Source organism: Lichenostomus cassidix, chromosome 3, assembly GCF_008360975.1.
Source record: "Lichenostomus cassidix isolate B80296 chromosome 3, HeHo_3.0, whole genome shotgun sequence".
NCBI lineage: Eukaryota > Metazoa > Chordata > Aves > Passeriformes > Meliphagidae > Lichenostomus > Lichenostomus cassidix.
Window position 1 is genome coordinate 11,286,006 of NC_139483.1, and position 23,986 is coordinate 11,309,991.

At 49.3% G+C, this 23,986-nt stretch overlaps 1 protein-coding gene and 1 pseudogene across 7 annotated transcripts in view; one reads left to right on the forward strand and one right to left on the reverse strand.

Moving 5' to 3' along the window:
• Window positions 1-15,808, reverse strand: part of LOC146439060 (phosphofurin acidic cluster sorting protein 2-like) — a 55,474-nt gene extending 39,666 nt beyond the window's left edge. For both annotated transcript variants that reach the window (XM_085054479.1, XM_085054478.1), the window contains exon 1: window positions 15,540-15,808. In XM_085054479.1, the coding sequence (XP_084910605.1) occupies window positions 15,540-15,733 (194 nt within the window). In that variant the 5' untranslated portion in view covers window positions 15,734-15,808. The remainder of the gene's footprint in view (window positions 1-15,539) is intronic.
• A 91-nt stretch (window positions 15,809-15,899) lies between these two features.
• Window positions 15,900-23,558, forward strand: LOC146439061 (transmembrane protein 121 pseudogene; annotated as a pseudogene). Of its 5 annotated transcripts, none has more exons than XR_014850661.1 (3): window positions 15,900-19,756; window positions 20,736-20,842; window positions 22,026-23,558. The product of XR_014850661.1 is annotated as a transmembrane protein 121 pseudogene, transcript variant X3 (transcript). The 5 variants fall into 5 exon arrangements; XR_014850660.1 differs by having other exon boundaries at window positions 15,901-19,756; window positions 20,736-20,839; XR_014850659.1 differs by lacking the exon at window positions 15,900-19,756 and adding an exon at window positions 20,235-20,370 and having other exon boundaries at window positions 20,736-20,839.
• The last annotated feature ends 428 nt before the right edge of the window (window positions 23,559-23,986 follow it).

Genomic DNA, 23,986 nt, shown 5'->3' on the forward strand with positions numbered 1-23,986 from the left:
CACCGAAGTTCAACAATTTCAACATCATTGTTGCATCAAACAGCACCAAAATCTCTACACTTAGAAACAAAGTTATAACTTTTTGGAGAGCTCTGATTCCCATCCTGAACTGACACATAGCCAGGGAGCTACAAGATGTTCTTCAGACATGGGGACAATTATCACAGAATCATAGACTGGTTTGGGTTTGGAAGAGACCTCAAAGACCATCTAGTTCCAACTCCCCTGCCATGGGCAGGGGCACCTTCCACTAGAACAGGTTGCTCAAAGCCCTGTCAACCTGGCCTTGAACACTTCCAAGGACAGGGGATCCACAGCTTCTCTGGGCAAATCAGTGCCTCACAACCCCCACAGGGAAGGATTTCTTCCTAACATCTATTCTGATCATACTCTCAGTTTAAAGCCATTCACCCTTGTCTTATCATTAAATGCCCTTGTCAAAAGTATCTCTCCAGTTTTTCTGCAGGCAGCTTTTACTTACTGAAAGGCCACCATAAGGTCACCCTGGAGCCTTCTCTTCCCCAGGCTGACAACCTCAGCTCCCTCAGCCTTTCCTCAGAGGAGAGATGCTCCAGCCCTCTGATCATTTTCCCAGCCCTCCTCTCCGGATCTGTTCTAACAGGTCTTTGCCTTTCTTGTACTGAGGCCTTCTCCCCAGAGCAGAGTAGAGGAGCAGAATTATTTCCCCTTGACCTGCTGAACACACTGCTTCTGATGCAGCACAGGATGCAGTTGTTCTTCTGGGCCGCAAGAGCACACTGACAGCTCATATTGAGCTTCTCATCAACCAACACCCCAAATCCATCTCCTCAGGCTTTCTCTCAATCCATTCTCTGCCCAGCCTGTATTTGTGCTTGGAGGTTGCCCCAGTCTAGGTGCAGGATCTTGCACTTGGCCTTGTGGAACTTCATGAGGCTTGCATCAGCCCACCTATCCATCCCTCCGGACAACATCCCTTCACTCCAGTGTATCACCTGCAACACACAGCCTGGTGCTGTCAGCAAATCTGCTGACGGTGCACTCTATCCCACTGTTCATGTTGATGACAAAGATGTTAAAAACAGCACCAGCCCCAACACCAACCCCTGAGGAACACCACTCACCACTAGCACCCACTGGGATATCAAGCCATTGACCACAACTCTTTGAGTGTGACCATGCAGCCAATTCCTTATCAACCAAGTGGTCCATCTGTCAAATCCGTGTCCCTCCAGTTTCAAGACAAGGATGTCAAGTGGGAGAGTGTCAAATTTGCACAAGTAGATGACACCAGTCACTCTTTCCTCATCCACCAATGCTGTAACCCCATCATAGAAGACCACCAAATCTGTCAGGCACAGTTTGCCTTTAGTGAAGCCATGTTGGCTGTCACCCATCATCTCCTTATTTCTCTTGTGCCTTAGCAGAGTTTCCAGAAGGACTTGCTCCATGATCTTGCCAGGCACAGAGATGAGACTGACCGGCCTGTAGTTCCCTGAATCTTTCTTTTTTGCTCTTCTACAAAGAGACAGCTTCTCAGCACCCATGCCACATTGCTCCATTCTCCTTTGGACTGGTGAGAAAACTAACTCAGAAGGCAGAAAACAACTACTACAAACTTATTCCCTGCTAGGGATGTCAGCTGCTGGGAGTTAGTGCTGGATTTCCACTCAGATTCATACTAACCAGTAACCCCAAACACCACTTCCAGGCTTTCCATCTGAACTCCCAGGGCACAGCACAGCAGAGTATTTCACACACTGCAGCCACACCACCTCATGCTTGCTGTAATTCTCATGTGTTACTAAACTACTCACACTGCAGATGATTTAGCAAGGCAGCAAGGGACTGGAAGTCTGCCAACAGCCATTGAGAAACAGCTTGAAATGCATCTGAAAGGACAGGGGGAAAACTCAACCATACACCTCACAGTTCAGCTTTCTCAGTTCTGTTATGCTCTGGAGCTGTGGCCTCAGGAATCGTCCGGAATTAGGAGCAGGATTTTACATCCAGTTTTATCACTGTAATTCACTGTAATTATCACAGTAATTCACAGCATAGAGACAGATCTGATTCTAAGGCATATGCTTCAGGAGAATCTCACCCATCTCATCTAGTAGCTGCAGCCACCAAGAAACACACAGCTGACGGAAAATTCCTTATTTCATTAGACACCTTCCTTCACAGCAAAATCTGCATACATCTTCAAAATTAGATCTTTATTCTTAAGCAGAAGAAAGCTGCTAGCCTTGCTATTCAGAGGATGACAACCCTCCAAAGCATAACCTCTGCAGGGAAAGTAAAAAGAAAACGAAGCCTGCCTTTAGGAATCAAAAAGCTTTATAGGAAACCTCCTACAATCACTGCAACAGAAAGCACATGCCAAATTCTACAAGGGCAGGGAAGAAAGATGGGCAAGGAAGAGATATCACTGTGGGTCCTAGGGAGCTCTAAACACTTTTGTTCTCAGATGTGTCCACATGGAAGAGCAGGACTTTTTCCCAGTTCCTAGTATCTCAAGGCCTTACATCAGAGAACTAAAAAGCACCGTATTTAGGGCCTATTTGTTGTATACCTGCATACATAGGGCAAGAGAGCTTACCAGGTGCACTTCCTAACGCAAAGCCAGTGTAAATCAGAGGAAAGGAAGCATTCAGCTGAGGTGAATTTGCTCCATTGGGACAATTTAATGACAGTGAGAGTGGGATGAAACTCAGCACAAGCAACAAATCCTTGTGTTTCAGTCTGTAAATCTTAAGACAACATGTCAGAACCAAAGTCAGATCTGAGACTGGCAATGGCTGCACTTTGGCAGCTTCAACTGCAACACAGTAAAAGACTGAAAGGCTCTTTTGAATCAGTTGTACACAACCCCTTACAAATTCCCAAGACTGAAAAATCTCTCTGCTATCTTCTTTCACTGGCCTGGTCATTTTACTACCACGCAGTTGCAACGCCAAACCATCTGTCATTAGCAGACCTAGTCCACGAGGAATTTGTTCAGGAGCTGCTTCTCCTACCAAACACTGTGACTGCCCATGCACAAAAACAAGGCTGCCAGGCATAAAACAGACTCCTTCCCTTAACAGCCCTTTTAGCTAATCCTAAACATCAGGCTTAATCCTCACAAATATTTCTATCATAGCTGAAATATGGGAAACCTCAAGGAAACCTGAAAATATAGAGGGAAGAAAATTAGCAAGCACAAAACATGGGTGGCTTTCACCCAGCCTTCCCTGTCCTTTATATAATCTACATGTTGCCAGATATAGTGAAAAACTGGAGAACTGTGAGAACCAGGGAGATAATAAGCAAATAGCACAGGCTTGAGTTCCTACTGTGTTGACAGTTGTCACACAATTATACAATTAATGACACGTTTGCAAAATGTCTTCCACTTCAACAGAATAGGAGAACAGAAATTCTCCTCCATTTTTGTCCCCTCTCCCTGGACCTGCACCAGAGACGTGAACAACATGCCCTTCTATTTCAGTTATGTGCCCAAAGAGCAAGAGATGCTCCATAGAACATACACACCACTTATTTTGTGGGGAAATTTCCTATTGCAAAATAAGGGAAGAAGTTGTTCAAAAGTCTCCTTTTGGGCAACCTGAGATTATCTCTCTCAGCCCCAGAAAAAAACACGTTATTTCCCCTTCAATGGCTTCATTTCCCACAGACAACAAATAAGAGCCAGGACACTCAAAAGGTACTTCTACAAATCTTCACATTTCAGCAAACAATCTCTTTTTTTATTCTCTTCTCTCTTTTTCTTTCTTCCTTCCTTCTTTCTACACGATTCCCTTTTTTTTAGCATTTGTTCTACCTGCTGTTTCTGAGAAAGCATTCCCCCCCTGTTGCCATCTGCCCTTAGACAGAGAAACTGTATCACACAGGAGGAATTCACCTCCACTGTCAACAACTCAGGGATCCTTCTAGAGAGCTATCAGCAGCAAATGTTTGTTCTGGATAACAGGAACTGAATTCTGAAACTTCACATGCTTTAATTATAAAGTGTATAATTAGTGCTGGCAAAACACCACGTAACTGAACACTTCCTTTTCATAATCTCCTTTGGAGTGCTGTGATGTCACAAGGAAGGTGTTCTCTAGAGCTGGATAGCTGAGGCTGAAACCACCCTGGGACAGATCTACACTGAACACTTCTAACCTCAATGGAGAGTTTGTCTGGCCTGAGTACACACCTACTCTGAAGGCAAAGACCATGGAGCTTCTCTCACACAAATCTAGCCTGGATTTCAAACCTTGATCTATTAAATTTTGCCTTCTTCCCAAAGAGGGTTCTGACATCCTGCACATCTCACAGTCAGCTCTCCTTGAAAAGTCATTTACTCTCATAGTATTAGAAAAAAAATAGGCTGTAATTAAGCAGAGTTATTAATCTTCTGTCACTTGGGACCTGAAACCTATTCATATTCATGTCAACAGGAGTGTTTGCTGCTACAATCAGAACTACACACAAGACAAGCGTTTCATCATTTCTCAGAAGACAACAGAATCTTCTGGGGGCCAATACTTGCTCTGCCTTCTGTACACAGCAGTGTTTAGCTGGGATGTTGACCACTTATGCCAGCCCATCACCAACCAGTCTGTATTTCTGCATCTTGCCCAAAGAACACCATTGCCTTGTCACAGGCACAAGCTGCCACAGTCTACAGCCTGGTTTCTTCCCTGTCTCACAGCTCTACCAGTTACCCAGAGGAGAAATAACCACGGCTATGGTAGCAGAAGTGGTCTTTGGAAAATGCTTTTCAAGATTCCTCTTCTCAAGAGCACAGAACTATCAGGATCTGCTAAAAGCTTCAAACTTCCCCCAAAAGACATTTAGATCTATGAAGGAAGTCATTCCTTACCTAGACAGATAAACAGGACTCAAATTTTGGGGCCAACTGTTCTCATGCTCTTTGGACAAACTCCAAGTGCTCAGTGTGGAACCTCATCACAGTTTCTTCAGGCCAAAGCAAGGGGAGATTTGGTGATTTCCTTTACAGGTACCACATCCCTCCCTGCAAGGATATGGAACCAAGACTTCCCTGTTCTAAGTGGTATCCAACAGCACAGGGATTAAAGTATTGCTGTAACTGGATTGCTTCTTGTAGTCACAAACAATAATCAGGTTAAGAGATTTCCTTTCCCTCCTCTTGGCTAGGCTGTAAGTAGGCAGAAGTTAGAAGGCAAGTGGGTGGCTGTTAAACCTTTCCTACTCCAATTGTTTGAGAGGGGTGTTTAAGGTTGTTAATTTTGCCTCCTACTCATTTGTTTAAAGGCACATTTACCTATGCAGGAAGCAAGTGCACCTTGCTGCACAAACCATGAATGAAACAGACTCCTTGAAACCAATCTCTCAACCCTGCATCCTTTCACACCACAAGCCCACACAGATGCATCACTGGAAAGAATACAGCTGAAATGATTTAGCCTGAAAATGCACCTTTCTCTCCCACCCCCTTTCCTGCACTTGTATCAGCTTTTTCCAGGCTGTCTTCTCTCCTTCTTTCCATCTCCTGATTCTCAATACCAACCCACTAGAAAAAGACAGCAAATTTTGAGGGTGGTTGAGTTACCTCCACAGTACAACCAGCCAGCAAATAGGGAATTGGAATACAGCCAAGTTCTCCATTGCAGGGGAGTTAACAGGACCTCCAACCTCCCTTTAACAACTGATTTCTATGAAATACAGTCCTTTGAGGCAGTTGACCTTGACAAGACAGTACAAAACTGGGCAAATAGATCAGATGCTGAGAGAACTGGACAGATACTGTGTACTTTCTTTCTTTCTTTCCTCTGTGAGACTACAACTCACTGGCTGTGTAGTTCACAATACCCAAATATTTGAGAAGGGGTAACAAAAAATAAAAAGGAAAATTAATTGAGGACAAACCGTACCAAACAACTGTTGCCCTACCAAGTGCACAGGAGAGCTGCAGTGACATAACTACATTTCCTGGGCCCTGCTACAGCAAGACTTTATTGCTCTTAAAATGAAGCAATTTAGAGTTAAGATCTGGATTCAGGCAGAGACACAAGATTTAATGTCACTGCCATTTTTTAACTGTTGGGGGAATCTCTTCACCTCTGCTTCCCCTTCAGCTATGTTTATCCAAACCATGGAGTAAAACCCCCAGAGGAAAGCAGCATTTCATTGTAGCACATCATGTAACATCTACCACAACAGGACGTGAGACTCTGCCATAGCCTCCTGACACGTCCTGTCACACAAGCTGAATTCCAGATAATAAGGACACTGTCAAGAAGCATCTCTTGAGGAAGCATTAGGATCTGCCCAAACAGCCTGTCCCAGCATGCACAGCATCCTACTCAGTCACACAGCCATCAGCCTCTCTCATGTTCCACTGCAAGCTATGCAGATAGTCACTGCCTTGACCAGGAACAACGTCTTTTCTCAGCACAAAGAGCCCTTAAAACCTCAGCAGAAAGTCCAATTAACTTCCACGCACTGCTCCCCAAACCCTACTCCAGACTCCACCAGTTCCCAGCAGATTCCCATCTGGCAGACTGGACAGAAAGGAAAACTCTGCCAGTGATCTCGCTCTAAGGTGGTTTCTCTCCACAGTCACCCTATCCCATGCAAGCAAAAGGCAACACTGCAGCACGGAAACAACTGTGAACAAAGTAGGGAGAACAGGAATATGAGTCATAGCTGTGGCTTCAGGGAGGGAAAGGGCTATCTCAATTAGAACAGCAAGCAACTTCAGGATCTGAATCTAAGCCTCACTTCAGTGTCCAAACCACAAGGTCATCTTTCTGCTTTATTTTCAAACAAATTACTTGTATAACAAAGAGCATGTGACCAAATTCACTGCTGATGCATAACAGCCTCCCTAGAAACCTTAAAAAGAGCTTACTAGCCAATCCACAGGGCAGTGGTAACATGCTGCAGTGAACTTTTAAAATTATTTTTTCTAGGCAATAGGAGGGGTACATTACTTGGGAAACATCCCATATTTACCTGGTCATTGCTTTACTTAAAATCACTGTGTTAAAACTTCAGCTGTTCACTGGGGGTCTACCCAAAAGGCACCTCAGGACACACCAGAAAAAAGTGGAAGTGTGTAGCATCACACTGATCTCCTCTCATTTTGGCCGTGCTGAAATTAGGCATCAGCAATACTATGGCTAATGTCACAGAACTTTCTTCACAAATGTAACAGATTTTGAAATTTTCTGTCTCCATATGCGGCAGAATCGCTGCACCAGCTGTCCCCAAATCCAAGGCTGCTTTAACAGAAGATGCTGCAATGCCTGTTTAGTGGAAAGTGGCATAGCAAGGTGCAAATGCACCTGCACAGAGCCTCCACAGCTCGAGCAGCCTGTCAGGTACTTATTGCTAAACAGCTCGCTCACTGTCTCCAGGCTAAAATAAAATGTGTTAATGAATTAACAACCACAAAGTGGTGATTACAAAAACACCACTTGCAGCCTTTTCTACAGAAAGGAAAGCACAAGTACTTAAACACGGTGACAAGTAGCTTTGAACCAAGTGAAAAAGTGCTAATGGGGATGCAGAACAGACCACATTCTCACACTCATCACCTGGCAGAGCTTACTGGGATACACCTCCAAGTCTGCTGTGCCAACGCAGCTAAGCTGGGAAAAGTGGTGAAATGAGGTCAGGGTTAGGTCACTGATACACACCAACTCCTTCCATTATCCAGACTGTCCTGGTAAAGATCTCCACACACACTGACAAAAGGCAATCATGTGCCACACAGCAGATTCCTTAAAGCACAGTTAACAATTTTCCTACTAATGCTGAACATGGAGTTCACATTTCATTATAGCTTGGTACTCCTGAAGTAGCACAGACACAAGACTGTCATCCCATCCACTTCCTCTGCTTTTATCTTGAGCTGGCAAACACCTTAGATCTGAATCCCTGCAGGCTCAGGAACATTGCACCGTGTTAAGTTACATCTGGGACAAGAGTACAGGGGAGGGACTGAAGTGATACAAGCCCATGAAAGAGACACGGGTCAAACCAGCATGCAAATCCATTTCTGAGTTTTCTTCATAAAATTAAGGGAAAAAATTACATTTAAAAAGAAGTTTAATTCTAAAGAGTTGCAGAGTTAAGATTCTTCACTCAAAAGAAAGATTCTTACCAAAGCTGGCAAATTTCTGCTTAGGCTTTTCATCAACACAAGCCTTTAGTACCCAGTGTCTGTACAATGCAGTTCTCTGCTCAGACCCTTGTGGGTGGAGCAGGAACCTAAACAAGGTTGGCATGTCCATACTTTCACAAATGAATATGGCAACAGATAAAATCACCTCCAAATAAATACAAACATTTCAGCAAGATACAGATGAGATGAACACAGTGTAAATGCAGAGTAATGGGAATGCTGTTCTTTTGTCTGACTGGAGATTAAGGAACATAACACGCAGTGAAAAAAAGCTTGAAATGTCAAGGGACTTGACAAACATCAAGGAAAAATTTAATACATTATTCATACACACAGCAGATGAAATCCAAATGGGAGATCTAGAGATGCTTCTGACAAAGGAGCACACAGGGAAGGAAGGAATACCTGGAAAAAGCAGCCTTGAGCATAAGGTACAAGAAAACTGAAAAGAAATGTCAACTTATGGGAATTTCAGGGATGTACATACAAGAAAGTTCCACAAGTCTAGAAGAAGAAAAAAGCTGATATTCATTAGCAGTGAAAAAATGTAAAAGTCATTAAAAAACAACCCAAGCAGATCAAGAACATAGTTCAGCTGAAAAATACAAGCCATACAAGAAAAAGACATGGTCATTATCGCTTCACAATGAATAGTCTTTAAATTATGAGAAAAAAAATCAAACTACTTTGAGAAGGGAAAAATTAAGACTCAAATTGAAAGACTGTTCAATTACATATATGCAAGTCAAGACAGAAACAAGAAAAAACAAGTGAGAATAGTATCAAAAGTATCAGCAGGCATGTGCAGGGCTTTTGAGGGAAAGGAGAAATGAGAAAAAAGTGAATGTATTGATAAGGCAGAAAATAATCAGACTACTAGAAGACAGCTGAAGGAACATGGGGGAAATGCTAAATACACATGAGCTCTTCTGAAAGTATATAAATAATGTAAATCTAAATTACACTTATCTAAATAATACGGATTCAGAGACACTACTTGAACTGTTACTGAAAATAAGACAGCAGAAGAATCAATGAGAGGCTTTGCACAAACAAGATCTTCTTCCCTGGCAGAGGAAAGGTATCAAAGAACAGGAAAAGAGTAGCAAAACCATTTACCAGGGAGTTACTCTTATTCTAACCCTGCTACCACTGCAACAGTACAACACCTAACTGTTAGTGATCTTCAGTTTTGGAAAGCGGAACTAAAGACATGAGCTCTGCTATCATCCTGAACTGCCTATACTGATGAAAATTTATTTATCACATATGCAGAAAACAGTTAAAAATACATAGCTGGGCATGGAACCTAGACATTTTTGTCCAGGAAATGGTCCCACATGCACTGGCTTTGAATCTCATACCACATAAGATATTCTTGCACGGAAGGATAAGAAATATGATAAGAAGGATTTACAGTGGAAGTTTAAAAATCAGTATGAGTAGGAAAAGAAGGACAACATAGAACAAAGGACAACAGGAGTTCTAATTTACTAAACAGAATTGCTCACTGAGACAGACCACGATACAGAGAAACAGAGCATGAGAGATGGCAGTCAGCAGCATTATACACGGGGGGCACTGCAAGAGGCCAGCAGAAAATGCCAGTGTAATTTTGGGCTGTGTGCACTGAAGCTGAATCACACTGCAGAGCAGGGAGTGGTCTCTATAACCACAGTTGCAATGTGTCCAAGCACCTGAAATATTGCATCTCTCCTTCCAGTCCACTGCAGTGAGTATACTGAAATATCCAAACAAAGCCTCATTTATCTAAGAGACTTCTAGCAACAAGAGTAGTATCACTTAAGCTGCCTGCTTCCCTAGAGGCAGACAGGTTCCTGCTGCCACATCCCACACAGAGGAGTAAGACACTCTCACTTCTTGTTTCCCAAAACAGTATTCACCAGCTTTGATGTAGTTAAAATAAACCAAAACAGAAGCACAGCTTCCCCATCAGCTGGGATGCTGAAAGCTTGGAACAGATAACAACACAAAGTACTTGGAAAATAGCTCTGTCCATATGCTTGCCTGGCATGCTATAAAATGCAGTATGTTTTTCACCTCTGGCTCTTTTTTGGAAAATGCTTTTAAAGTTGACAGGAGACATAGTTTTCAATCTAGAATCATTCCACACTGGAAACAATTACACAAAAGCATCAGCACAGATTTAATCAAAGAATGGATCTGCTGGGGGAGCCCCGTAAGCTGTTGGTGCTCAGCAATTTATTCTTTTGACAGAATAAAGGTCTGGGGATCTTGATGGCAGAGGAGGGTGCCCAACATACAAATTACATGGCTGCAAATCATCAGGCACAAGGAAGAGGAATGTGTACTCATGGTGTACTAGCACAGTAAGAACAATGCAACATTTTTGATAAGCCATCAGCCAACTGTTGCAACACAGCCTGGCCAATGAATGAAGCACTGGAAATCAAGGCTAGGATGCAACACGACAGGTCCTTCAAATAAAATTAAACCCTCAGGGAAGTCACTATTAACATTTTGCAAAGAGCACACCCCCCCATCAACCATATTAGCAGGGCACACTTGTCCTGAGTTCTACTCAATTACTGTATGCTCAGAAGGAAAACAAAACACTGCCAGAGAAGAAATCCCAAACATGCTCTGCTGCCACAGTGAGCTACAGATAGTGGACAACATATGAGACATATTATGCTGCAGGCCTGTAGCCAAGCCCACAATATTAAGAATAATAAGCAATCTGATGGCTGTTTAGGACATTTTGTTTCCTATATAGGACTAAAAGGAAATCATAATTCAAATATGGCATCTCACCAGTTATAAGAGACTGTTTCCCTACAAGAAACTGTGGCCTCTCCCAAGCACTCTGGGTCTGAAGCTACACCACTTTGTCACGGCATCACAGTATCTGTTGAAGGAACAATCTGGAATCATTTAACACTCCCAGAGGTGCAACTCTGTAGCTTATCCAAACAGAACAGATTTTGCTGAGGTTGGAAGTTTACCATGAAAACGTCTGATTTACCGAGGAAACCACTCAAGAACATCTCAGGCAGATAAATACATATTATTCCAGCTGGAATAAGCATTTCTTAAAGGAACACCAAGCTCAGAGGCTCTTCATCACCACAATACTCTTAGGGGTTGTAGAAAAGACAGGCAATGCTCTGTGCTGAGAGTAAACAGATCCCTGAGCCCACAGCAGCCCCTTCGTGTAGCTTGTGCCAGAGGTGAGCACGTTCCTCCACACCACACAGCAGGAACTGTCACTGAAAGGATTGCTGGACCTCAGGCAATGGAAAGCATGCAACCACACCTGCACAAATAAAGTGTTAACCTACTCTCCATGAGATGTCAGGTAATGGACACTGTCTGCCCAAACAGGAAAACTGGGCTGCAGAGACGAGAACATTCACCTCACAATATTACAAAGGATCGCCCTAGCCGGCACTTTGGGGATATTTGCAGTTGTACTTGCAACAACTGCTGTCATTGCAAGAAAACATCCATTAGGCTATAACTTTACAAAACAAAAGTTTGCAAGTTATAACAACAGAGAATTCAGAGCACCTTCTGAAATGTAATATCCTGAAGGTACACGTACACAGTCTCACCAAGTGACCCAAAACCACACGTATTTCCCTCACTCAATGCTTTTCTAACTACCACAAGCAGGATACACTGTGTTCAAGCACACTGTGTGGGCGGCAGCAAGACTTGGAATGTTTGCTCATGCATTGTACTGAGATACAAGGTATTGTGGACGAAATGCAGTGTATCTGAATCCTTGCAGTGCCATTCACAGCACATTCTGTGCAGGTAGAATCTGCGTTTGCAGCCTGACCTCAGCAATACTGACGCAGTAGCCAAAACACAACTCGTATCTCTCACCTTTAACTAGAAATATGACTACTTATCACTGAAACGACATCCACATAACACTGAACACAGTAGCCGTGTCATGGAAAAAGTGAACACAATCACACAAGCTTATCTTGTTTCCTAATTAAGAACTTGCATTTATGGACGCACAGATGTTAAAAGAAAAAATAAAAAAGAAAGAGAGCACTCCTATTAAAAGAGGTGGAAAATACCACTATGTGGAAATAACAAGACCTCAAGCATGTTTGCACAGTCCTTTGACACATTTTTTCCCAATGTACTTCTTGACCAACATACAAAACAAGGAAATCACAGTAAGACATTACCTTGATGCAGATGGACATTTTACCTTGGCAAAGCTCTAGCTCATTCCTTGCTGTATAGAGCATTCCTGCACTCTATACAGTGAAAACCTGCTACTATCATAAGGGGATTTATTTGCAAGGCATCTCTGTAAAGACACTCCCAGCTCAGAACACTGCTATAAAGACTTCTACTAAGATAACTATGAGTGGAAGTTCAGGCTGATAGATGGACTATTTTAGCCAAAGCATGCTTCACACCCTGCAGCATGAATCGATCAGATTTGCTTGCTTTTCTTCTAAGGCACTGTGATGGGAAGCCAATAATTCCTAGCCAACGGGTGGCCCCAGTGAAGATGCAATGAGCATTTTGTTTGCTGTCCAGGTGTTTACTTCCTTCTGCCTCTCTGCATAATAGCCCACTGCCCACAAAATTCAGCTCTGCCTCCCCTGGGAGCCACTTAAGCCAAAGGCAGCTGGGCTTAGGCTGTGCTCAGTCAGTTCATAGGAAAATCACCAAGAGGGCACAGATCTCTCTCAACCTGGCCCTGAAAAGAAACAGATACCAGCAGGAGGGATGATACCTCCATTCGAAGAGGAAGGCAATTTCCAAAAATAAATGTGGACTTAGTTCAGTGGCACATGCCTGATTCCACCAGAAAGAAACTTCCCTTACAGGCAACAGCTGAGCTAGAAAGCAAAGATCCTCTGACAAGGCACCAAAAGTCTTACAGTCATCCCCTGAACCATTCCATGCACTGGGCTTATACTTCCCAGTACCCATTTTTACTGGCCACACTCCCTCTGGTATCCTGAAGGCCTGGATACAACCTTCCAACTGTCCTGCATTAACAGCCAAGCACAGAGCATCCCCACAAAGACTGATCCAGCCCAGTTTCACACCTGCAGAAAATCAAACACCTAAGAAGGAGCAGAGGGACAGCCAATAGATACTCTAGAAAAAGAAATCATGTTCTATAGCATTAAAACCAGAGCAAAGTTCTCGTTTCTTCAGATATGCATAAGTATGAAAAAATTAAGACTACACATGCATAAGAGACAGAGAAGCCCAAGGGAGAAGCATTTTTGCCTTGAATGGATATTATTTTGCCACTACCACCTCCAAAGCACAGTGAGACCAGAAACCACCTGTGCTGGGCACCGGGACAGTACAGCAGAGCTTCTTCCTTGCAGAACATGTTAAGACTATACCATATACAAGCATATCAGTAGAGAAAAAAATTGAGCAAGCAATAAGGAAGCATAGCACACAGATACACCATCAACACAGCTCAGGTTTGGGGCTTGATCTCCCTTTAATTTCAGTGACTTAAAACACCTGCCTGACAGTTGCCCACCTGTGACCCGCTCACCCAGGAAAGCTTGGGCCAGCTGAGGACAGGAAAACACAGAAGTACCAGTCCCACACAGGTCACTGTGGACTGTGCCCACTAGCAGGACTTCTCCAGACCTGCTGACTCTACAGACATGCCAGCACACCATGCTAGAGCCAAGGCCTCTGAAAGAAGAATCAGTTTCCATTTGCTTCTTCCCATCTTAGCTGATGTCGTGTTTGAAGATATTCCAGAGACTAAATTTCAGATGAATTTTACAGAAGTTTCCTGCAAGCAGCTGTGTCAGATGGCTACCCCCCAGGCTATCAGCACACAAAGAAGCTCGTGCATTAGAAAAAGCATCTACACAATGCTAATGGAAACTGTCCCTGTGAAAAAACACAGGATTCACTGGGCGAAAAACCAGTTCTACAAAACAACTTTCAGACTGATTACACACCGCTTCTTCTCATCCACTGGCATCCTGCCACCCATGTAACCCACTTCTACACTCTTCTACACTTGGTTTCACTATTCTCAGTCATTCTGTCCTTGTTTTGCCCAAAGCAGTTCTCCTCTCCCTAGCTCCTGGAGCACATCCATTTATGAAGCCTATGTACCTACACATCCTTCACCATCACTAAGTTCTGTGCTCTGCATATGCAAATGTTTTCTACAGGAAGTCAACCTGGTAATTCTGTCCTGCTCTCCAAATTCCAGCTTGGGAGTAACCTGCCCACAAATAAACAACACCTCAAGTCACTTTAAAGCTATGAAATGATCACTCCTTCCTGCTCCATACAACAGCCTCAGCATGTGTCATCAAGAGGTGCATAGGCTTTTTGCAGACACATGTTGCAAACTCCTTCCACTTGCTGCCTGCCTAGCCCAGGACTCCCTTGGGCACCACAATCCTCCCTTGGGCACCGCAGTCACAGGGGCTTTCTCCAGTAGCTCAGAGTATTTTGGAACATTTCTACTCTGGCCCGTCTGTCCACTCAGTCACTGAGTTTCTCCCAACAAACATATCCATCTAGCAAAGCCCTTTCACAAAGGCTGGTATCCTGCTGCCCTACAGGAACATTTCTTTTTCCCCCTCTTGAATTTAACACCTCTAATTTTTGTGAAGCACTTGAATACATCATTGCAGACAACACACCACAGCCCAGAGATGCAAGGAACCACGGTGACTTCCTGAATCTGCCCTGAACTCTCATGAGAAGACCTTCTGATCGGAGTCTGGTAAGATAAGTGGGCCAAAAGACAACCAGCTCGCTACCACACCAGGCACCTCCTGGCTCCAAGACAGGAGTTTATAAGCACATCCAGCCTAGACCATACCTTTAACCACACAGACAGCGATGACATCTACACCGCTCAGCCTGTCTCCTAGGTCTGCCAAAGATACAACTCTGGCTTCAGCTGGCAGAACAGTAAATCCTTCCTGTTGTTCCCTGTGGTCTGCCGTGTAGGTGACACAGGCCCACGGATGCCCGGTGGCCACTGCCCGGCCTCAGGGAACCGGCTGTAGGGTCACCGCCGCTCACTCCGGGGGCAGAGAGACAGCTTTCCAAAGCAGCACGGCCACGATGACACACCCCGTTTTGAGATCCATGGCCATCGCGGCACACACTCGCCAGAGGCTGCAACATGGAGGCAACGCAGCCGCGATCCGGTGCTGTCCCCCTGCCCCGCCGCTCCCCGGGGCCGCTCCCGCTGGAGGCACAGCGGGGGCACGGCGGCCGGGGATCGCTGCGCATCAACCCCTTCCCGGAGCCGGGCCTCGCCGACACCGAGGAGCGCGGCCCGGCGGGGCAGGGATGCTGCCGGGGCCGCCTCCTCCCCGGCCCCGGTCGCGCCCGGGCTCAGCACAGCCCCCGCGGCGGGGCGGCTCACCTGGGCACGCAGCTCGGCGCCGAGCGGTCGATCTCCCACGTGGCGAAGAGGTTCATGGGCACCGGCACCGGCACCGGGCCGGCCACCGCCATCGCGGCTGCCGCCGCCACCGCCCCGCCGGCCGCCGCCGGAGGCCCCGCGGCGGGGCCCGAGCCCAGCGCGCCGCCCGCCGCCGCCGCCGCCATCGCCGCCATCCCGCCGCCGCTGGCGCTGGGGGGCGGCGCGAGCCCCTCGCCTCAGCGACGGCCTCCACCCCGGCGCGCGCGCGCGCGCGCGCCCGCTCCTTCGCGGCCCGTGACCAATCAGAGCGCGGCTGGGGCGCGGGCACGAGCCAACCGGAGCCAGGAAAAAGGGCGAGGACCGCGACTAATGGCGAACGGCCAATCGAAGCCGAGCGGGAGGCGCGGCCGGTGCAGCCGGCGCCCAATCGGAGAGGCCGGCGGGGTGGGACCAGCCAATGGGAGCGGCGCCACTGCCCCGGCTGGGCGGGGGAGGAGGGCGCGGTGTCGCTCCCTTTAAAGCGCATCAGTCCCGGCCCGCGAGAGCGCGCCTAGGGGCGCGGTTGGGCGCGCGCCCGCCCCACAGCCGGGCTGATCCATCCATCCGTCCTTCTGTCTGTCTGTCTGTCTGTCTGTCTCAGCACCCGGGCGGAGGCGGGGGATCCCCGGGGCCGGCCGAGGGCCTCGGCCCTGCCCGAGCTGCTGTGCCGGGAGTGGTGGCGGCGAAGATGTCCGCTGGAGCGCCCGGGGCGATGGTGAGCCATGGAGCGCCGCGAGGTGCTCAGCGGGGTGGAGAGCCGGCCGGCCAGCGGACGGGCCTGAGGAGCAGCAGAGCAGATGGAGCAGGGGGCGCGGCGGGTTGAAGCCAAAGGGAAGCCGCGATCTCTGACTGGCTCTTTCCTCGAAACATCTGGGAGCTCCAAACACGCAGCGGAGAGAGAGACTGAAATCCCCTTCAGTGTCACTGAACAGTCCCCAGGGGAATGCAGCAACAGCAGAAAGCTCGTTAGCCAGAAGATGCAAGTGGCAGCTGCGATGGGCAAAAGCCATTTGTGACCTGGAGACCATGCCCAGAGCTTCAACAGCTCTGAGAAAGCGTCACAGATTGTAAAGCATGTGAGGGCAGAGCATCCTCAGGGACAGAGCTGAGGGCAAGCCTGTGGCACTGCAACCAGACAAGTGCACTCTGTTCTGGCAGAAAGCATGAAGGTTCCCCTCCTGGACTTTGCCTCCAGCAGGCCCTTAGCAGAGTATCTGTGTGAAATGCTCTCGAAAAGATGGGACATCAAAGAAATCAAATCACCAGAGAGGGCTGGTGCTGGCTGAGGGACCTGAAAGGAGGCAGAGGTGGACTGAGAGCTGCAGTGCCCCTCATTAAAAACTATCAGAAAGAAACAGCCAAGTCAATAATGGTCAAACCAGAAAATTATGAAAAGCCTGTTGCTTCTGCAGTGACCTGTCCCTGCTCAATGCATTTAGCAGTGACAGAGTTTTCCGTAGATGTAGTGTTATTCCAGGCAGACTGTAAAATGTGGCTCATGCCAGTGGAGGAATTAGACTTGGAGAAGTGGCAGCAGCATAATCTTGCAAAGCAGCCTCAAACATCTATGGTTTCTACTGTCAGTCTTGAGTACAGCACTGTTGTTTTCAAAACACTAGCAGTAAACATTTCAGGAGCACCTTTCTAAATACTGATGTATAGTTTGTAGTCTGTCCCTTGGACGTCTTCCTTTTACTTGCCTTTGTCAGTTCTAGATTTCCTCTACTGTTGAGGTTTGGGTTGCTCAGTAACATGCTGGTAATTCACATCAGATTCCAGTTTGACTAGATGAATAATTTGAGCCATCATCAAACTTTTACTTCTTGTTCCCTGCCCAACTTCCTAGCCCATTTCTGCGTCTGGTAAGGGGCATGGATCACAGCAGTTCCCTAGACATCCTGGCTCGCTTGCAAAACAGCTTGATGGCTGCTTTAATGCATTTGCTTTCCTTTAAATAAGTCATTAATGCACAAGAGGACCTTTGCTTTCACCCTTGACAGCCTTGATTCTCTTAAGAACATTTGCTAGGGGATCTTAGCAGAGGCCCTTGTGGAAGACCAGCTGGACCAAGGATGAGCTGCATTTTTATAGCATTCTGCCAGTGAATGTGGAAACCTTGGTTTTGCAGCCAGAGAGAGTCACACAATGGCCATGGCCTTCTCTCAGCATTTTCACCCATTATTGTTTCACCTCAGCTGGGTATCACCATCACCTTTCCCCAAAAGCAGCTGCCTGCTGCTTTGCAACAAGTGCCCCTTAATGTGCTGCTTTTCCATTATGGAAAAGAATTTCATTCTTCCTCTGAGTTGCTTCCAGGAGAAGTAAAAACACCCACTCTCTGTCCCATCAAGGCGCGTGATGCTGCAGGTGCCTGTGTTTGAAATTAAGGTTTTTCATTAGACACCATGTTCTCAGGGGGCCAGCTTGCACCCCAAAACAAGCTCTGTTCCCTCCATTCTGTATTTTTGACAAATGGTTCCTTGAATTAACTCTGTACATTAATTCTTTGTTTTCCTACTTGTCGTAACCAATTTCTTGCTCCTCCATTCCTATGTCACCTTCCAACACCTTTTTCACATTAGGCTTTTTTTTTTTTTGTGATGTTAAAACACCATTCACTCAGAAGCTGTTCCCAGCTTGTTTGGTTTTTTTTTTTTAATTGACTTCCTGAGTGGGGCCCATCAGTTCCAGCCACCTCTCACACAAGCTGTGGGGGCCACAAAACTCTTTTGGAGCAGTTGAAGCTCTCAGCATGGTCCTCAGGCCACTGCCAGCATTTCCCCCTTACAGCCACTACTTGCTGTTGCTTGCTGACAAACTTCCTCTGCTTCCCACAGTTCCCCTTTGAAGATGTTAAACACAACTGATGGATTTCTCCATCTTTCTCCCAACAGCCCTTGAGTGCATTACTGTCCCCAAAGGGACTTTTCAGTGTCAGTGGTGGAGTGCAGGTGTCACAGGAAGAACAGGGCTAAACGGAAGATGCTCTTCCACCCAGCTCTGGAGCCAACAGCAGCAGAGAGCAGCTGTGTGCCCAGGAGCCCTGGTGTACCCTCTTTGGTTTCCTTCCATTTTATCTATGACACAGATGCATCCACACACCAACTGTGGCACCCCAGTTCCAGCATCATGTTTCAGAGAAGCACATACGTATCTGTTCTTGCTCTGGCTCTTTATTTTTATGTGCCTTGTTACAGCAGCTCTTTACTGCTTCCCACGCGAATGTTGTCACCTCCCGTCCTCGTCTCTAGTGGAGACTGAGGGGTTGTATGATTCCAGCTCACAGATGAATCATCTTGCACTTAGCCCCATTGCTTGGTGGTTTCCTCCAGCACCCCTCTCCCACCTCTGTTGTGTGGGTACCTCTGTGGTGTCCCCCTCCCTGCGTGCCTCCTTGTTAAGGGACCCTTTGTTCCTCCCTGCATCCTGCAAGAGACTGCTTGGATAGCAAGTGAGAGCCAGCACTTCTGTGTTCTGAAGGAAAAAAGTAGTTTTTTCAGTGTCAGCTTGCCCTCTTGTGCTTCACAGTACTCTCCACTTGAGTTGCAAGGGTTTTTTTCATTCTTGGGGGCAGGTTGCTCTGGCTGCATTGTCTCCCTGCTCTCTCAGCCCTTCTGGGGATTGCTGCTTATTCCTGGATTAGGAGAATGCTCCCACAGCCAACCTCTTTACCTTGCTGCACCTCTCTAGCCCAGAGCTCTGCTCCCATCACACAGGATCTCCACCTGCCTGCATCAACCAGTCCACACTCACTGTGGGACATATGAGCTAAGATGTCTGGATGCTGGTCCAGTGTCTCCTTTTGCCAAGGACACCACAGATGGGATTTATATTCCTGGAGCCAGCCAAGATGCCCCAAAGCACTGGATCCAACAGGAACCTATGGCCACCCTGTCAGCAGCTGGTTGCAAGGTGGGCTGCACTTCCCCTGGCACTCTGTCACTTGCACTCGTCCTTGCTCTCAGGTCTATGCCTGGTTTTGCTCTTAGCCCATCTCCAGAGATCTTAGAGCTTGCCCGTCTTCCCAAATACATGTATCTACAACGAGCACTTCAAAGTCAGAGAGGAAGTAGACTGAAAAACCTTCCCTGTGTAGCTAAGACCTAAATCACCCAGAAGAAAGTTCGGAGTTAGATGCAATAAGCTGCTCAGGCTGATACAAGAGCATTTGCAGAGAGGTATGTCCGCCAGGGTAAGGGAAACTTTTGCCTTCCTTGGCCTGGTTTATCTGCCCAAAAGTCCCTGGTGGTGCCAAGCCCAGCTCTGCCAGAGCCCTGCGGAGCGGGAGCTGCCCAGGATCCTGCAGAGCGGCACAGCGGGGTGTCAGCTCATGGTGTATGCGTTCCCCTGCCTTCTCCATCCAGCAAGGAGAAGTCCCGGCCCCAGTCCCTCCTGGAGGGCTGACATCCTTGTCAGCCCAGGCTTCCGAGGGGCCTCTGCCGGGCTGTGGCCCTGCGGGGTCTGGCTCTGGCTGGGCCAGGGCGGAGGGGCCGGGGCAGGACGTGGGCTGGAGGCGGGTGGGGGTGCAAGAGGTGGCCCCGGGCCGGAGCTGATGGGGACAGGCGGGCAGCGGGAGCGAGCCCGGGCAGACGGAGCGGATCCTGAGGAGCGGCGGGCGGCGCCGGGCCCGCGGGTGAGGCGGGGGCCGCCGCAGTCCCCGCCCGCCGCCCGCCGGGAGGGGCCGAGCGCCGCCGCCGCAGAACCGCCGCCGCCGCCGGGCCGCACCGGGCGATGCCGCGCCGGGCCCGGGGCCGCCGCCGCCGCCGCCCTGCGCCCCGGGGAGCCGCCCGAGGTAAGCGGGACCGGGGGGGACAGGAGGCCGGGCATCGCGGCCGGCGGGCAGCGCCCGCCCCCGGCAAGGCCCGGCCGCTGCGGGCAGGGGGCTCGGGGCAGGCGGGGCCGGGGGCACCCGGCGCTCCGTGGGGACACAGCCCGGCGGGGCTCCGCTCGGGCCCCGGGGCGGGCGTGCGTCCGGCGGGGCCGTGCTGAGCCGGAGCCTGGGGCACCCCCAGCCCCCGCGGAGGCTCGGCGAGGCCGTGGGGTGCCAGGCGGGCGAGCCCCCGTCCGTGTGGCATGCTCCAGATGTGCCACATCCGCGGGCTCCCCCATGCCCGCCGGCTCTGATCCCTCCCCCTGAGAGGCACCTGTGTCTGACAGGTTCAGGCTTCGCTGCCTCCCGCAACGTGCCAGGATGCTGCTGGGCCCAGGGATGCACGACTGCGCCGGACGCCTGCTCCCTCAGCCAAAAAGCAGGAGTTCAGGTAGCTTGTGCCCAGGGCCCTGTGCCATCAGTTTCAGCACCAGGAGCATCCATGTGCAGGGGTGACCATTAACTCTGCGGCCTCCATCCTGCTCCCAAGTGCTTGCTCCATGGTCAAGTGCCACCTGCACGCTGCCCCCTGGATGACCGGGATGTCCCAGGGCCCCCGCACGGCCCAGGCGTGGCAGAGGCGGGCTCTGCGTGGGCAGCCTTCGTGCAGCACTGTGCCACACAGTCATCAGCCCAGTTTCATCCTCAATTTCATCCGGGGGGCTGGCTCCCCTCCAGAGCAGCTGCCAAGTTGTGCCTGGCGAGGCCCCGGCTCTGTCCTCCCTCTTTGCCTCTGAAGGCAGCTGCCTGCAGCTGTGCTTGGTCAGGGGGAGGGAGTCTGACAGCCCTGATGCCGTGCAAGGCAGGCAGGGTGCTTTTGGGGACAGTACTGTGTTCTGCCCCAGCCCTGGAAAGCTGAGCATCCCACAGAAATTCAGGGCTTGTTGCAGAGCTCCTTGAGCTCTGGGCTTGTGCTGCTTTTCCTTTCAGTTTATGGTATTGTGGCAGGGTGGGCATGGGCAAATAGCTCTAGGCAAAGCTTTTGGGGAATGTGAACCTGAAGGAAACTGAATAGTGGGCCAGTTTTTTACCCTCCCACCCTACAGGACAGCCAGGCTGAAAAAGCCAGGCTTTGTCTTATGCTATACATGAAAATAAAGACACTGAAAAGAGCAGTCCTGGATTACAACAGTTAAGGGCCTGCTTGGGTTAAACACTTAAATCTAGTTTTACTTGCCTTGGGGATGGGAAATATAAGCAGTACCACTGGCTGGGAAATCCCATGGAAAACAAGGCATGTACCCTTCATGGTGGCAGAGGCTAGTGAGTGTGATGAGCTGCTAGAAGCAATAGGATCTCAACTGCTTGAAGAGTCACAAGTGTCCAGCCTGCCCCACCATGTGCTTCCCAGGAGGTGGGTTTCAGCCAGGATAGTCTGGTCAGTCTCAGGAGCTCTTTGGCTAGAAATCTGCAGGTTTGGAACAAGCCAGGCACATAAAATGGGAGAAATCTATGAATGGCTCCCTCCCTTCTTGCAGCCATCCATAGCTGTTGAGAAGAGGGTGGCAAAGGGGACCCAAGGGGGGGATAGGAAATCTCAGCAGCTCCCTGACGACCCTGCCTGTTCCTCTGTGCAGGATGGTTCCCCCACCACCTGTCAGCAAGCCCCATGTGTGCCTCTCCACTGTGCTCATCATGACCAGCCTCGTCCTCATGGATGCCTACCTGGTGGAGCAGAGCCAGGGCTCCAGGAAGCTGGGCATCTGTGTCATGGTGGCAGTGGGTGACATATGCTTCCTGCTGGTCCTCCGCTATGTGGCTATCTGGGTTGGGGCAGAGGTAAAGACAGCTAAGCGAGGATATGCCATGATCCTCTGGTTCCTGTATGTCTTCGTTCTGGAGATCAAAGTCTACTTTGTATACCAGAATTATAAAGCTGACCGGAAAAGCTTGGATCTCATAGCCCGCAAAGCGTTGACCTTGCTGCTCTCCATCTGCATCCCAGCTCTCTACGTGTTGTTGGTGGCCACAGAGCACATGGAGTACGTCAGAACATTCAAGAAGAAGGAAGATCTCCGCAACCGCCTTTTCTGGGTCATTGTGGACATGCTGGATGTGCTGGACATCCAGGCCAACCTGTGGGAGCCTCAGAAGAAGGGGCTGCCGCTCTGGGCCGAGGGCATCATGTTCTTCTACTGCTACATCTTGCTCCTGGTCCTGCCGTGCGTGTCCCTGTGCGAGATCAGCATGCAGGGAATCGGCATTGTGCCGCACCGGATGATGCTGTACCCCATGCTGAGCATGCTCACCGTCAACATCACCACCATCTTCATCCGAGGCAGCAACATGGTCTTCTTCAGGGATGCCCGGGTCTCCAGCATCTTCATGGGCAAGAACATGCTGGCCATTGGGATGAAGGTCTGTATGTTTGTGCAGTACCAGCGGCACCAGCACCACACCCCGCCGGGGCCGGACCCGCAGCACACCGCCCCGGCCCAGCCATCCACGGGGCTGCGCAAGGCCCGGGAACAACCTGCCTGCCCCGAGGAGCTGGCCCAGGACAACACGTGACAAGCCAGCAGGAGCTACAGCCTGGGCATCCCCATGCCTGGCCATACCTACAAACCTGGGGCAGGTCACTGAGCTCCCTGCCTGGACAGAGGGCAAGGACCCTGCTCCCCCCTCCTTCCCTGGGCGAAGCTGCTCAGGGCCCCAAGGGGTGCATGGCGAGGGCCCCCGAAGCAGCCCTTGTAAGGCTGCAGAGCAGTTTGGAACCTCAGCACCCCACCTGGTAAAACAGCAGAGCCGAGGAGAAGGCCAGGGTGACCTGCCATGAGTTGTGTCTGGCTGGGGCCAGGCAGCCCTACCCTGTGCCAGGCTCCCTACCAGTGCTCCCCATACAGCACGGCTCTCTGGCCAGCCAGGGTGCCACACGGGGACACAACGGGTCACCCACTTTGCTGTTGTGGTTGGCCCTGGCTCCAGTGTGGTCTTTGGCAGCAGCCTGTTCCCCACTGTGTGAGCCGAGGTCCCCATGCAGGGGGAGCAAGGCCTGGGCCTCCCCCTGCTGTCACCCCTCTCAGCCAGCTGCAGGCCTGGGGGGACCCAAAAAGGGGTGACTGTCCTTTTTTTGTATCTCCCTCTTTGCAATAAAAGACCTGAGCCCTGCAGCCTTTTCCTGTCTGTGTCCCTGCCAGCAGGCAAATCCCCCAACTCCTGTGGGGACCTGTCCCTTGTGTGACTAGATGTCCAGCTGCAGAGCATGTGGAGAGGCTCACTCAGCAACCACCAAGGCCTGGGGAGACAATCCCAGGCAACTGGGTCTGGAGCCACTCCTCCTGACCCACAGATTCTCTAAGTCTGGTGGGCTCTGAGGGTGTCACTGGTGGGGTGTGCGTGGCAGCTTTGTCAGCCACCACCGCCTGTGCAACCAGTGCAGTCACATCAGCTGGGGACACCACACTCCGCCTGGAGGGACAGACAGTGGAGGTCTGCCTAAATCATCTTAGAAACAAGGAAAAATAAGCCAACTGCTTGAGGCTAGGAGGCTACTGGAAAGCCTGGAGATGTTGGAAGCATCTCCTTCCTTTGGATCTGG